This window comes from Sitophilus oryzae, unplaced genomic scaffold (genome assembly GCF_002938485.1).
Source record: "Sitophilus oryzae breed Bouriz unplaced genomic scaffold, Soryzae_2.0 scaffold_179_pilon_pilon, whole genome shotgun sequence".
Taxonomy (NCBI): domain Eukaryota; kingdom Metazoa; phylum Arthropoda; class Insecta; order Coleoptera; family Curculionidae; genus Sitophilus; species Sitophilus oryzae.
The window spans coordinates 6,522,899-6,537,193 of NW_022146501.1; the positions used below are offsets into that span (position 1 = coordinate 6,522,899).

Here is a 14,295-nt window from a genome sequence, read left to right on the forward strand (position 1 = left end):
TGATAGTAAAGTATTAAATAATTCTGGTAATTAAAAAAAACAAATATTTAATATTTTCCTATCAGAATATAAACGAAAATAAATTAAAAAGTGTTTGCCCTGACCCGGATTCGAACTCTGAATCATCGGTTTGTGGTCGGAAATTCTACGCACTGCGCTATGGAGACATGTTCGATTTATATTCAATACTAGAATTTAAAGGACTAATAAAAATATAGGGTCTTCTTTCAATGCGCAGTAGGGAACGCAACGTTTACCGGCAGCCAGACGGGCCGCATGCTGTTCTAGAGAGCATTGTAAAAGATGTATCAAAGAGCCAAACGTCTTAAAATACTTGTTTTTCCGACGTTGCTAGCTCTCGTACTATATGGACGATTGGTATAAACAGAGTGTACTTACGTTAAAAATAATTAATAATTTAATTATTCTGAAACCAGACGTACGAGACATTCTCTGTAATGGAGAAATATCTTCGGTACGTTTGAATCTTATAATACCAATAATCATTCTCCAGCAACATTGCAGAAAGTTAATAGGTAAGAAACCCATCAACTTTTTATAAAAAAATGCCGCGATTTATAATGATTTGTTTGTGCAGCCCTGTGATGGAAAATAATAAACGAAAATTGATTGATACAGGAAATTTAAGTAGCAGTTTCAGGGCTCGAACTCACTGACGACCAGGTCGCAACGACCTGGCCGTCGCGTCGGCTGGCCGGATGTATTGCGTTTATAGCTGGGGCCAGATGAACGACCAGTTTCAACAGAGTTGTCAGATCTAACGATTTTTTACGTTTTACCAATTAGAAAATATTGTTTGAGAAAGAATTAAGTTGCAGAAATGTTAAAATATTCGAGTTAACTAAAAAGCGAAGTTGCTATTCATGAGCTTATTAAATGTTCTAATATTATATAATGATTTTTACATTTAAAATATTCTTGGATTTTTCGTTAATAAATACTGGTGTGGTAAATGGAGTAAGTAAAATCTCCAACCCCGACTACACGATAACGTCGTTATTTTTCAAATCCACGATGCCTGCTATTCCATCAGTCGTTTCATAACAGAATATTCTACATCCTACGTCTATGTAATTTAATATGTGTAGAGTGAGACATGTAACTCATGAGATTTTCAGCATTATATCAATAAAGGACAAAAACAGTATTGTTCCTAAAGGTGCGTCCAGACTTGAGCATTTTAGCCCAAACGAACCGAGCGCGCACAACCAAGCAGAACAAATAGGCCGAACAAAAAGCATTGTGTACGCGCGACCGACAAAAATTCTACTGATATGGACTTCTACTGATGGCGCTTATCGACTTTAGAAGTAAGTATATCAGGGCCATCGTAAAAAAAGGTCGTCAGACACGGGCTCTAAATATAAGCAGGTAGAAAGTTTAGCTTCCAGTTATTTCAATGTTTACAATATAAATTCCTCTTTTTTATTGATACTGAGAATCTACCACAGTAAATAATGTTTAAGTTACTTTTACTCTTATTTTTTTTTAAATAATGTACCTAGTAGAAATATAGTCTAATGGACCCTGTTTGGAAAACGTTAAATTAAATATAATAATATTTAAAATACAGTTGTCCCCCTTGTACATGACTACAATACAACTAAAAAAACTAATTTAATAAAAAAACAAGTGGTTGTAGAAAAACTTTAAATATGATTTTTTTATTTTTAAATATCGAAACTCGAAGGTATAATAACAAGTATCATACCAACCATAAATAGAGTATCTATGTCATATAAAAATGTTTTGAATTTTTACTAGAATCGACCCTTGATAAACAAAGGGACTAGATTTAAGTTTCCCTTTGATCCAGTCTGAATACTATTTCTAAAACACTATATCTTATAAAAAATAAAATATTGTGCGTTGAATTTGAGGGATTTCATCTGAAAAATTATTAATTTGGAAGAAAACCGGCAACAAGCGGCAGAAAATAATAATATTTCAGTGCAGTCAGCTGGTCGCAACGACCAACGGACGGCCAGGACGTTAGTGTGCGCTGTATCGTTTGATTTAATGGTTTTAGAGCAGGTATATATAGGTAGCAGCGGCCTGGCCGGTGCGACCTGGTCGCCAGTGTGTTCGAGCCCTCAAGTCATATACATTCCAAGTCATATACACCGAAATATACGAGATTGTTGATAGAAAAAAACAGATCTTTATCTTTTTTTCAGTCTTTACTTTTGTGATGTCTGACACGCCAAGAAAATTAGTTTCGGTTTTACAAAATTTTGACACGCCGAGCTCAAAAAGTCCACCTCCGTTGTTCTAACTCGTTGCTAAAATTTATGGTTTATTAGTCAATAGTAAAGCAATATTTTTCCGCACGAGCTTATACCAGCAAACGCATTTTTTTTGATCAGGTGTAATGTAATTGAAATCCGAACAAAAGTTTTCTTAGAATTCTAAAACGTTAATCATATAATAATAAATTATGGAGATCTCTTAAATTCAAAAATCTTGATTAAGTTTTAAAATCATAAATTACTTTTTTTGTAAATCACAGGTAAAAATTGAACAATACACAAAGTTTTTGCTATTTATAAGCAATTGTAAAATGTAATTTATACCATCATTGTTTATTACATTTTTAATATTCCTTACACACATGCAGAAATAAATCAATTATTTCCAACAAACTACGGGCGAGGTGGTGTCATTAGTTTTATTGTCCAGTTACGTACACTGTACCCCAGTGGCGTGCGCTGTACTTTAGATTGGGGTCGAGGGGTTGATTATTGTACCTTTACCCTTAGAAGAGAATTGAATAGGTCAATCAATCCTGATTTATGTCATGTACTGACATACAAAATCTCGTTTTTTTATCTGAAAAAATAAAAAAGTTATAAGGGTGTTTACCACTTTCGAAAAACACCCGGTATATCATAAATGTACTAAAAATATTTAATAGGTACTATTTTTACTGTCTTTAATAACAATTAGTAGAAAATAATCAAATTTTTTAAGCTTAGAAGCTAAAAAATTCCAACCAACTTACTTTCCCACTTTAGCCCACAGTACGTAAGACAGAAATCTTTGAAACATGTCAATACTCTCAAATCGACATTTTTAATATAAAATCTTCGTAAACCAAATAATGTAAATTAATGTTAAATAAAATGCAAAAAATACGAATAAATATTTTTTGAATAAGTAAGTTGACGCCACTGGCGCCATGCCTTAACCTGAACGGCATTTAATGTCGTCCTGCTGTAATTTACCGCCAGCAGATCTTAATTGCCGGCACAATAAGCCAGCCCGGTGCTGGGCAATTTGAAATTAATATGTTTCCAGTGTTATAGAGAGGTACTTGTTATATAGTGTCGCGTACAGTCTATGGGAAAACAACGATGCTGTAGCGTCTATTAAATTGATATAATATAAAAGATGCATTAAAGTTTAAACGAAGAAACTTAGAGTTATTTTCTGAACTGTCGGTAAAATCTTTTACAGAGATTAGAAAGCTATTTACCTTAACATCCCTAAATAATAGTAAACATTTTAAAATTATATTTATTATGACCACAGACTTAAAATAATTCTTTCTTGAAGCAATTAATTTCACAAAGTCAATCGAGTATTATCAGGATTTTTATTTTCTTCTTCTTGCAATCTGGTTATTCCTGTAAAAAACAACTATTTAAGCCTCTTGTGAGCCGAATGTCCAACTTTCGTACCATCTTTTTGGTGGCCTGCCAGGTGGTCTGGGTGTGTTGGGTATTTGTGTTCGCGACCACTTTGGTATTCTATCTTAGTCAATTCTTTCAACATGGTCTGGACAATGACGCCTTCTTGATCTTCTCCACCTCACTATGTCTTGCACTACCAGTTCCTCTCTGATGTCGTGGTTTCGCATTCTATCTCTTAAGATATCTTAAGATGGAATGTGAAACCACGACATCAGAGAGGAGTCACTCTAAGGAGTGACTCCGCGTATTGTTCTCGATACTTTCATTTCTGTTGTTCTAAGTACGAGCCCTAACAACAATATGTTAGGACAAGGTCATATTTTGGAATTATTGCCCTGGTTTTTTAAAATGACTGAAAAATATACGTTTATTTTTTTAAATATAAACATAGCCATACATCCTAAACAACTTGACAATATTTTTATGAATTTGTAAATCAATCCATATTTACAGTAGCGGATTTTGTTCATAAAAGGACAAATTTGCTGACAACTAAATGTTGGAACAAGTATTTTTAAATAATTAATATCATCATAGGCGCTTTGCTATAAACGTCACAAATGTCGCAAACTGTTTACTTCAGCATTGACAGCTTGTAAGTGACTCGATACTTTGAGTAGTGAGATTTACTGTAAGTAATTTTAATTTTTTTAATTTTCAATTTTGTTAATTTAATTCAAAGTAATGGTCCGTGGAAAAGCTACAAATCAAAAACTACGCGAAATTATTATTCGTCAATACAGTACGGGAAAAATAATTCGAAAAATTTCTGATGATTTAAGTATTCAAAAAACAACGGTCTTTAAAATAATAAAAAAATACGGCGAATCTGCCAATGTAGACGTTAGAGGTAAAAGTTCGGGAAGGCCAAAAGTTGTATCTCAGATAGACAAAATGTAGTAAAATTTTGCAAGTCTGCGAGAAGAAGTACTCTTCGCTAAGTAACAGTTAAATGGAATACTGTAACTGGTTTAAATATATCAAGAGAATGTTGCCGAAAATATATCCATAAATGCGGTCTGGGGTTTTACAAGGTAAACTTTATTTTGTGTGGATAATCAATTACCTCAAGATTATTGATACAAATTCTTATTTAGGCCGAAGAAAAACCGCTACTGACAGAAATTCAAAACAAAAATCGCTAAAATTGGGCAAAATCTAAGTTATCGTGGACACAAAATGATTGGAATAACGTCATATTTAGTGATGAGTCTAAATTTGATGTTTGCGTTGGAGATCATCGAAAACGAATAATACGAAATAAAGCAGAAGCCTTTCATAAAGATTGCTTGAAGAGGGTTGTTAAATTTCCTAAGGGGATTATGGTTTGGGGTTGCATGTCAGCAAGAGGTTTGGGCAAATTAAATTTTATAGATGGTACTGTTAACGCCCAAAAATATCAACACATACTTGAGACCTCACTTTTGCCTAGTGCTCTAGAATTGTTTCCAAACGAAGATTATGATGCCATTCAGCAAAATCAACTAAAAATTAGTTCGGTAATAATAATATAAAAGTTCTATCCCATCCTGCAAGTAGTCCGGACCTCAATGTTATAGAAACTGTGTGGCATAAAATGAAGCAATATTTAAGAAACCACCCTCAACAAACAATTTTTGTTTTGCGGACAAAACGGCAGGAAATTTGGGATAATTTTTCTCCTCAAATGTGCCAATCTTTGGTAAATACAATGCCATTAAGAGTTCAGGCAGTTGTTAAGGCGAAAGGTGATGTTACTCCGTATTAAACAAATTTCTTGTTGTGCTGTCCCAATATATAGTTGTCAGCAAATTTGGTTTGATTTTGGCAAACTAACGTATTATCAAAAGTGATTTGTTTGCAAAGTTTTAAGAAATATAGTAAAATTGTCTAGATCATATTGTAATGTTTGAATTTAGAATAATAAACAAAATAAATTGAGTCGTTTTAACAAATTACTATTTTTATTGCAAAAAAAGACCTTGTCCCAACATATAGTTGTTAGGGCTCGTATTGTCTTTGTTTTTGATGTTTCGGCTGAAGTCTCTCTAGCATAGGTAAAAACTGGTCTAACACAAGTTGTGTATATGCGAACTGTACTTTCTCTTGACATAAATTTATTTCTCCATATGGCATCTCTTAAGTAGCCAGATATTTGTGCTGCTTTATTTACTTGAACCCTTGCATCGTCTGAGAGGTTTCTATAAAGGATTTTTATAAAAACCAAAAAAAAAACTTTAAGTTAAGTGAGGTTGCTGGGTTTTGGGATTCTGTTTGATTTTTTTGGATTCCTCGCTCGGAGGCCTTGGGCTCATTGCGATACCCCTGTATTATTGTACCAAACCTTCCCCTCATTCTTTCTTTGCGTTAAAGCACTTCCAGCTCTTTGCAAAGTTCCCGATGTCGCTGATGTTAGCTTCTGCTGCTTCCTCTGGTCCCTCCAAAAACCATGCCCTAAATGCCAGTGCCGGACAGTGGCACAGCAGGTGTTCTAGGATTTCTTCTTTTTCTCCGCATTCTCTGCAGTAGTCGTTGTTGGAAATCTTCCATCTCACGAGGTTTACTCCCGTGGAGCAGTTTCCAGTGACGACTCCTACAATTATGCATACTAGGTTCTTTTTGTGCTCTAGTTGTTGTTTTGTCTTTTTGCTATCTACCACTGGTCACAGTCTTCGAACTGTAGCGCAGTCCTCACGGTGTTGCCGCGTTTCTTGCTGCTTGGCCTTGATGGTAGTTTCTATATCTTCCTTCAGTATGTTGGTCGTCACAAGTGTAGGGTCATCTGCCACGGTCTCTCTCCTGGCCCCCTCTTTGGGAGACTGTCTTCTTCTTGGTTGCCCACCACATTGCTGTGGCATGGCACACAACACAGAATACTTCGCCTTGAGGCAGTCAGGAAAAGGCTTTTTGGCAGTCCACATAGTTTTCGATCTCAATGATTAATTGGTCATACATTGAAATGTCAAAAAAGACAATTCACATATCTATCAAGTTATAATAACTCACATTTTTATTTTCAGGCTTCTACTATAGTTTTCTTTGTGATCCCGATGGTCATCATTACCGTGCTCTACATTCTCATCGGTAGACAACTCAAACAATCTACCGCCAAAAGGCCATCCCTGACTCAGCACAACAGCAACTCCACATCTGCAGGCTACTCTACCTACAACAACGACATCGCTAGGAGAAGACGTCAAACTCAGGCCCAGAACAGAGTAGTTAAAATGCTCAGTAAGTACCGGATTGAATATGATTTGTATAAAAATTTGACTTTTATAGAATTTCTTTATAGAAAATAACATCACCGTTCCTCCTATTACCATTACCGGTAACGACTAGACAGCTAACTTTTCATTCATAAGGATATTTCGGGATTTTCATTTTTTCTTCCATTATAAGCTTAATTCTATATAAAATTTTAGCGAAGTTAAAAATGTTTGTAACCACAAATAAAATCAGAAGAGACCACTTCGATTAATTCCGGTTTTCTACGTTTTTCTCGACTGGAAAGTCAGTAACCAGTAAGCGGCTAGGCAGCTAACTTTTAATCCATAAGGATATTTCGAGAATTTTCGTTTTTTCCTTTGGTTATAAACTTAAAGCTACCTAAAATCCAAAATTTGAAGTTTGTAACTCTTCAGAAGTACCTGAGAATTTTGATGCTATATCAGTGAGTCAATGTCAAAATTAAAGAAATTTGACAAGCGATAATTCATAAACTATGAAGTATAATTACTATCCTCTGTTTTTTTTCTCAGGTAAGATTTCGACAGACGATGACAGAAGAAAAGCAGATGACGTCCCATACCAATCTATTTATTTTGCTAAAAAAGTTTCTAATAATTTTTAAGTTATCTATGGATGGGTTTAAATATAAATCCGTCATGCGTCGTGTCTTCTTGTTTTTAACCAGTTTTATTGGTTTATTTAAAAAATGACAGATCGTATTTCAATTTTATTGGTTTGACGGAACGATGAACGACAAACGGACGCCGATGCGTATGAATTCGCCTTTAGATTTTTGTCATTTTTGACGCTTGTCAAAGTCTTTTTGACGCTTGGAAAAGCCAAATTATAGGTTATAATTTTGTGTCAACTTTTGTTAAATACCCTGCGTTTTGGAAGATGATGCATTTTGATTCGTATTATTACGTGTGTTTTGTGTCTTTTGAAGTCAAGTGGAGGAAAAATCGAGTGAAAATTAACTGTAGACCCAGAGTACAGTTTATGGTTAATACACGCTGCCCAGGCAGAAAGTCTTATACACCAATGAAGTTGCCATCGATAAAGTTTGTCATAGATAAGTGATAAGTGCTAAGTGTAAATAAGTGATAGATAAGTCATTTCGTCGTAGATAAGTGCATCTCGTATATAAGGATCAAACTAAACACATACTAAAAACTGGAGTAGCTGTAAAATATCGACATCACACGATGGGTAAATAATGGATTTTAGTACTGCAGGAAAATATTGTCAAAAGGTACTGGTTTAAAAAAATTAAGATTAAAGTTAATTAATCAACCTTTAAGGTATAAAATTTGGTAGGTGTTATTATTAATTAAATAGTTTGTTGTATTTACCTATGTTGTTTTATTTATACCTGTGGAATATTACAAATTTGTATTTGTACATAAGTTATATTGATAAATATAATCATAAATGCGGCTAGTTTCATAAAGCTTGAAAGTAAATAATAGTTCTTTTTTATATTTTTTTGGTATGTAGTGTCTTGTTCTTGTTTGTTTTGTATTAACACATACCGTTTTTATTGAATAAAATAACTCGATTACATTTTTTCAGTTTTATACAGTTTTTTTCACAATATTTTGAAGTAATCACTTGTCATCTTGTCAATCAAATTTTAAATATATCGCTATGCGTTCCAGTTGTACCAACTTATTTCTTTGTAAAATAAAATAAACTACTTTGAAATTAAAATGACAGACACATCTATCACTGTCAAGGATCTTCTCGTTGGACAGACTATAGATATTTTGGTAACCTAGCCAGCTATAGTATGTCCTTATGTGTAGTGAAAATTAATATTCTTACTTTATTATATCAGCGAAGTTACAGGGTGGTAAAAAATGCCGCTAATACCTTCGAGAAAAGGATGATACGGCTGTGCTCGACTTGGCGGTCATCGATCATCGATTCTCAGCCGTCTTCGACGCCGTTTTTTTTCGATCATACGGCATAATTGAGCTCACTAATTTATTCCACTAATTTAAAAGTTCTGAATGAAGATTAATTGTTTCATAATTATCAATGAATATATACTTAGTTGATCGTCTGCACCAATAAACTTTGTGATATATACTTGTATTCATTTAAAATTTCCCAATATGGCGGACTTCAGTATGGTAGGCTTAAAAAACGAAAATCTCTAAACTGGAATCGACTGTACTTCAAATCGTTCAAATTGATAATCTGTGGTAAATCCAATTGAACTCTGACACTTGGCTGACATTGACGTTTACGGTTCCTTTTTCTAAATATTTTCATTATTTTTTGAGTTTTTATTCACAAATTCTACTTGATTTTGTTCTTTTATTTAACCTGCAACCTGCAGTACTAATTATATAGTTATAAATAATCTTTTCACCGATCAAGAATTGACGAATAGGCTGGAAGATATTCAAAATGTGTAAAACGCTTAAAAACGTATTAGAAAACATTACTCGTTCACAAATTCGTGAAAATAAATTAGAAAAGATGTTTTTAAAAAGGTCTTATTATTTTGAGAAGTAATTTTCAGGTTTGTGATATGTACTATATGATAATAAATAGATTAAAACTTATATTTCAGGAAACAGCGCTGGCATTACAGATTGTTGTAAATCAGTTTTAAAATATAAAGAAGGTTTAAAACAGGTTTAAAAGTTGAGTTAGTAGAGAAGACCTAAATAAGGTAATGTTGGTAATGGGACCAAACATCAAATAACACTTGAAATATATAATTATGTACAATAATTGTAAGTAGTTTTTATGAATATGTTTGATATCTATTGCATTGTTTTTATATTTCTTGAAATATATATTTTTTACTTTACAGGATACACAAAGAATAATAAAAAATACAGTTACTCACTAAAAGCACTTAAGGTTTGTAATAGATGTAGTTAGAATATCAAACACCAAACCAAACCAAAAATTATGTTTTATTTTACTGGTATTCCTCACATTTGAAGGGAAAGTAATTTCATAAATAAGCAGGACATTGTATAGTACACTCTATATTAATAATTGTTTTTTATCCTATAGTTGTTAGTTAACGCATCACTTACTAGGTATAAAATTTAGTACTGATTAACCTATAGTTGTGGTTGTGATATATTCTGATGTGTTTCTGGCAATCTAAAATAAGTTAATATTTAAACAAACATTTCTGGCTTTCCTGACAGGAGTGTGGACACAAATTTAATAAAGTATAATGTGGATAATGTTCTGATTATTACAGTTTGCATGGATGTTCTTATATGTTGTTATTTTTAATAAAGTATATTTAATGAGTTTTTGAGTATTTCTTTTTCCTTCAGAGGATTGTGTTCTAATCTTTATATATTATAAATTTTCATAAATTATATCTACAAAATTTATTACCTTATAATTTTTTGCTAAATACTTTGTAGTTCATACAGCTTAACAGTATATAAAAGAACTATTTAAATAAGATGTTTGAAAATATATAGCTGTTTTTTCTCACATCAATTCAATTTGTGATTAACTGTACTGAAATAAAAACAAATAATTAAGAGAAATGGGGTGATCTATCAAATATAACATGAAAAGCATCATCCTATTTCCAAGTCTTCTATTAATTTCACTTATTAAACAACTATAATTATTCAATAATCTTGATAATTCTAGGAACTCTCAGATATCGTCAAAACAAGAAAACAAAAATTTACTTCCTATAGTTCTTACGTCCCTTTAACTGAAATATAAGAAACAGGGGAGTTAATATTCTCACTGAGAAAGTTTATAAAATACCTTTAAGTAAAATCTCTTCGGATCTGCGGTAAAATACCTTTATTCTTATTAAATAATTTCAATAACCTATGTTTTTATTTATGACAACCACCAATAACCTAACTTTAACGTCAACTTGACAATCCTGAAAAATATTATTGTTAACCAAAGAGTAAATCAATTTCTGAATTTGCTAACGCCAACTTATTTTTCATTAAAAAAAAATTACCAATTTTCGTAACTAGGTCGGCCATATTGAGGAACTTTTAAAAGAATAGTACTATATCTCTATAACCTCAAATAACGTTTTCTTCTCCTTTATAGAAAACACATTACAGAGATAAGACCCAAATATATATACTTTCGGCATTATATTCGAGAAAGTTTCTCAGTTATAGGAGACTCGTATGCGTGTGTACTTCCAAGATAAAAATCTTCGAAATAAGGCCCGTGGTTTCATATTAAAAATCGATCTGGGTGAATTACCTATCGACTTAGTTTTATCGGCCATTTTATATGGAAATACGAGGCTTATTCCGACATCGATTTCGAACTTTTAAGCTGAATCTACATATATCTATCTATCTATATAAAAATCCGCCATTTTTTTTGGTGTAATGGCCATTGAAAGGCCCAGGAATTCGGATTTTTTTCAATATTCCATTTAGTTTTTATTGGCCTTGAGAGATAAAAAAGTTTTTTTATGTAACGCCATTGAAAATTTGTTGCTTATATACCGGGTCTTTTTCGTTAACATATTTAAAGAAATACTTCCACTACACTAGTTCAGCTGTCGTTATGAACACAGATATTGCACTTTAGATTGAAATTTAAAATACTATTTTTTAACTGGAAATGTCAAAAGTTGATATATAATATGTCATTCTATTCAGAATGTAATTTTCTATAAAATAAAGTATAAAAAAATACCGAGGCCACCACTTGAAAATCAAAAATTGTAGTAATTTCCGGTGAAGCAATTATTTGGAATAGCATAGATACAAATTTTGTATAGCATGGATACTATTCCAAAATTGGGAAAATACATTAATTAACTAAAAACTTATTTTTCAAATTTTTTGAAAAACTTTTTTTTAACGCCAAAAAAATTAACTGAATATATGTATAGGTACCTACGTCTATCAAAGCGTATTTCTCAACATCTTTTACTGTTATTATATAAATTGATATATTATCCATAATAACTGACACATAACTGGAAAATACTTTCTCCCAATTTTTTATAAAATTTTATCCTCGCAGTCGAACATTGTTCTTTTCGTGCCTTTCTAAATATAAAACTGGTCTCTTTCTTTCTGGAGAAAAATATGTCTGGGTCATTTTTTTAACTTTTACATAGGACCATAGAATTCTTAATAAAAGAATTTTCAGTTACAAAACAAAAAACTAAATATTATTTTTTTAGTAATATTTTAACCTTAAAAATTCTTACTGGCAGATTTTGAAGATTACTTGCAAGATTTTGCAGTTTTTAAACTAACGTCAATATTTGGATGAAAATGGGTATCTGGGAGTTTTTTGATATGAAAAATTTGATTTTGATGTCAATATGACTCCTACTTGTAAAGGGCGCCACCTACATATTTTTAACTGGTTTGAAAAGAAATAATTTTTCGTTGGACATTACATTTATTTACGACGTTTTATACGTAAAACGTGTCTCTTGGCAAAAATCGCTACAAGCAACCATTCTTAAGATATTTAGAATGGAATTGCGAATAGTCAATACATGTCATTATTGACAAAAGATAAACATGTTGATCAGGTAGTTATTTGACCGAAATGATAAATTTGGGAGTTTTGATTCTTTAAATTAATCATAAATTTTTCTTCGAAAAAATGATGAAAAGAGTTGCTGTTTAATTTTTGGCACAAAAACATTACATTAATAACTATTTAGTCAACATGTTTAATTATTATTATTTCTGTCAATGATGACAGAATATTGATAATTTAGATTTCAAATATCTCGAGAACCATGACTCGTAGTAGTGATGGGCAAAACTGTTATTTTTAGATAACAATTGAAACTGTTATAGTTATTTATAAAAAACAGCTTAAAATAACGGCTTAAAAATAACAGGTTTCTTTATTTTACTGCTAAATATCTGAAAGAGTATGAGGCGGTCACCGCCAGGTGTATTAACGCAGTTGCAAGTTGCAACAATGACGTGCTCGGTGGTAGTATTTCCAGGGTGTCAAAACATTTCTAAATATCGATTGTTAACTAAAATAGCTCTCTAAAAACGGTGGTTGTTTATAAATAAGCGCTGTTTACAAATTGCGATATAAAAAAAGCCAAAATTCCGCCACTTGTCTATACCTATACATTCCGATCTACCTACGCCCTGCCCCTCGATCCGCGTAGATTCTGAATTGCGTAGCAGTGTACAGGGTGCATCTCACTCGACGGGCGAGAAGCTCTTAGTTATGATTTTACCATTTGCGGTCAAAAAATAGCAATATAAGAAAATGTGTAGTATATTCTTCATAAGTAAACCAACTACACACTAGAGTTCGAATTAATTTTACACTTAAACTAGCGTGTACCCGCGACCTCGTTCGCGTCGAATTAATAATTTCTAATGGTAATGATAAAGCAAAACAAGAATTTTTATTAACATACAAACTGGATAAAATTTTCTCATATTTGCCAAAAATAAGCTTTAAACGTCGAGCAGTTTAAGCAGAATCGTGGTTAATCAATTACTCAACTTTTGGAACAACCTGTATGATTTTTAAAAAATTTCAAAATATATAAAAGAACAAAATAAATTATGCGTGTCCAGGCGTTTTCCCGAAAGACTAACCGTTTTTAAATAACAAATATTGTAATATTTGAGGGGCGTTTTTACCCTGTTGGAATTTGAGATTCGAGAAACCCCTCCTTATCGAACCTCAACCCCACAGTCAATCCGTTTGCCAAAAATCAGCTTTAAACGTCAAGCAGTTTAAGCAGAATAGTGATTACTCAATGGTCATATTTTATGAAACACCCTGTATATATTTTTAAAAAGTCTTAAAATATGTAAAACAACATAATAAAATATACGTGTTTTAAGAGTTTTTCCGGAAAACTCACCGGTTTTTAAATAAAAAATATTCTAATATTTGAGGGTAGTTTCAGCCCCTTAGAATTCGAGTTTCGAAAAATCCCTTCTTATCGAACCTCTACACCCTAAAGTCAATCCGTTTTCCAAAAATCAGCTTTTTACGTCAAGGGCTTTAAGCAGGATCGTGATTAATCAATAACCAAATTTTTCAAAACACCCTGTATACATTTTTAAAAAATCTTAAAATATTCTGAAAAGTTTTCAGAATAAATAAATACCTAAATATTGAAACCTAATAAGTAAGTACTGAAGCATACAGCGCCATAATATCTCGACCTCCGCCCGTTATGCTCGTAACAGGTTGAAAAACAATGTATCTAAAACAACTGATGCGTTATTCTCCAACCTGTTTCGAACCTCCATCGACAATCGACCGATGCAGCAGCGTTCCTTTCCCACTCCAATTATCTCGAGCGCCGCCCTGTTATGCTCGTAACGGGTTGAAAAACAACGTATCTAAAATGACTGCTTCTCCAACCCATTGCGAGCCTCCA

At 32.4% G+C, this 14,295-nt stretch overlaps 1 protein-coding gene across 2 annotated transcripts in view; it reads left to right on the forward strand.

Moving 5' to 3' along the window:
• Window positions 1-14,295, forward strand: part of LOC115882642 (pyrokinin-1 receptor-like) — a 248,369-nt gene that overhangs the window by 169,284 nt on the left and 64,790 nt on the right. For both annotated transcript variants that reach the window (XM_030900832.1, XM_030900833.1), the window contains one exon: window positions 6,713-6,926. In XM_030900832.1, coding sequence (XP_030756692.1) covers window positions 6,713-6,926 — 214 coding nt within the window. The remainder of the gene's footprint in view (window positions 1-6,712; window positions 6,927-14,295) is intronic.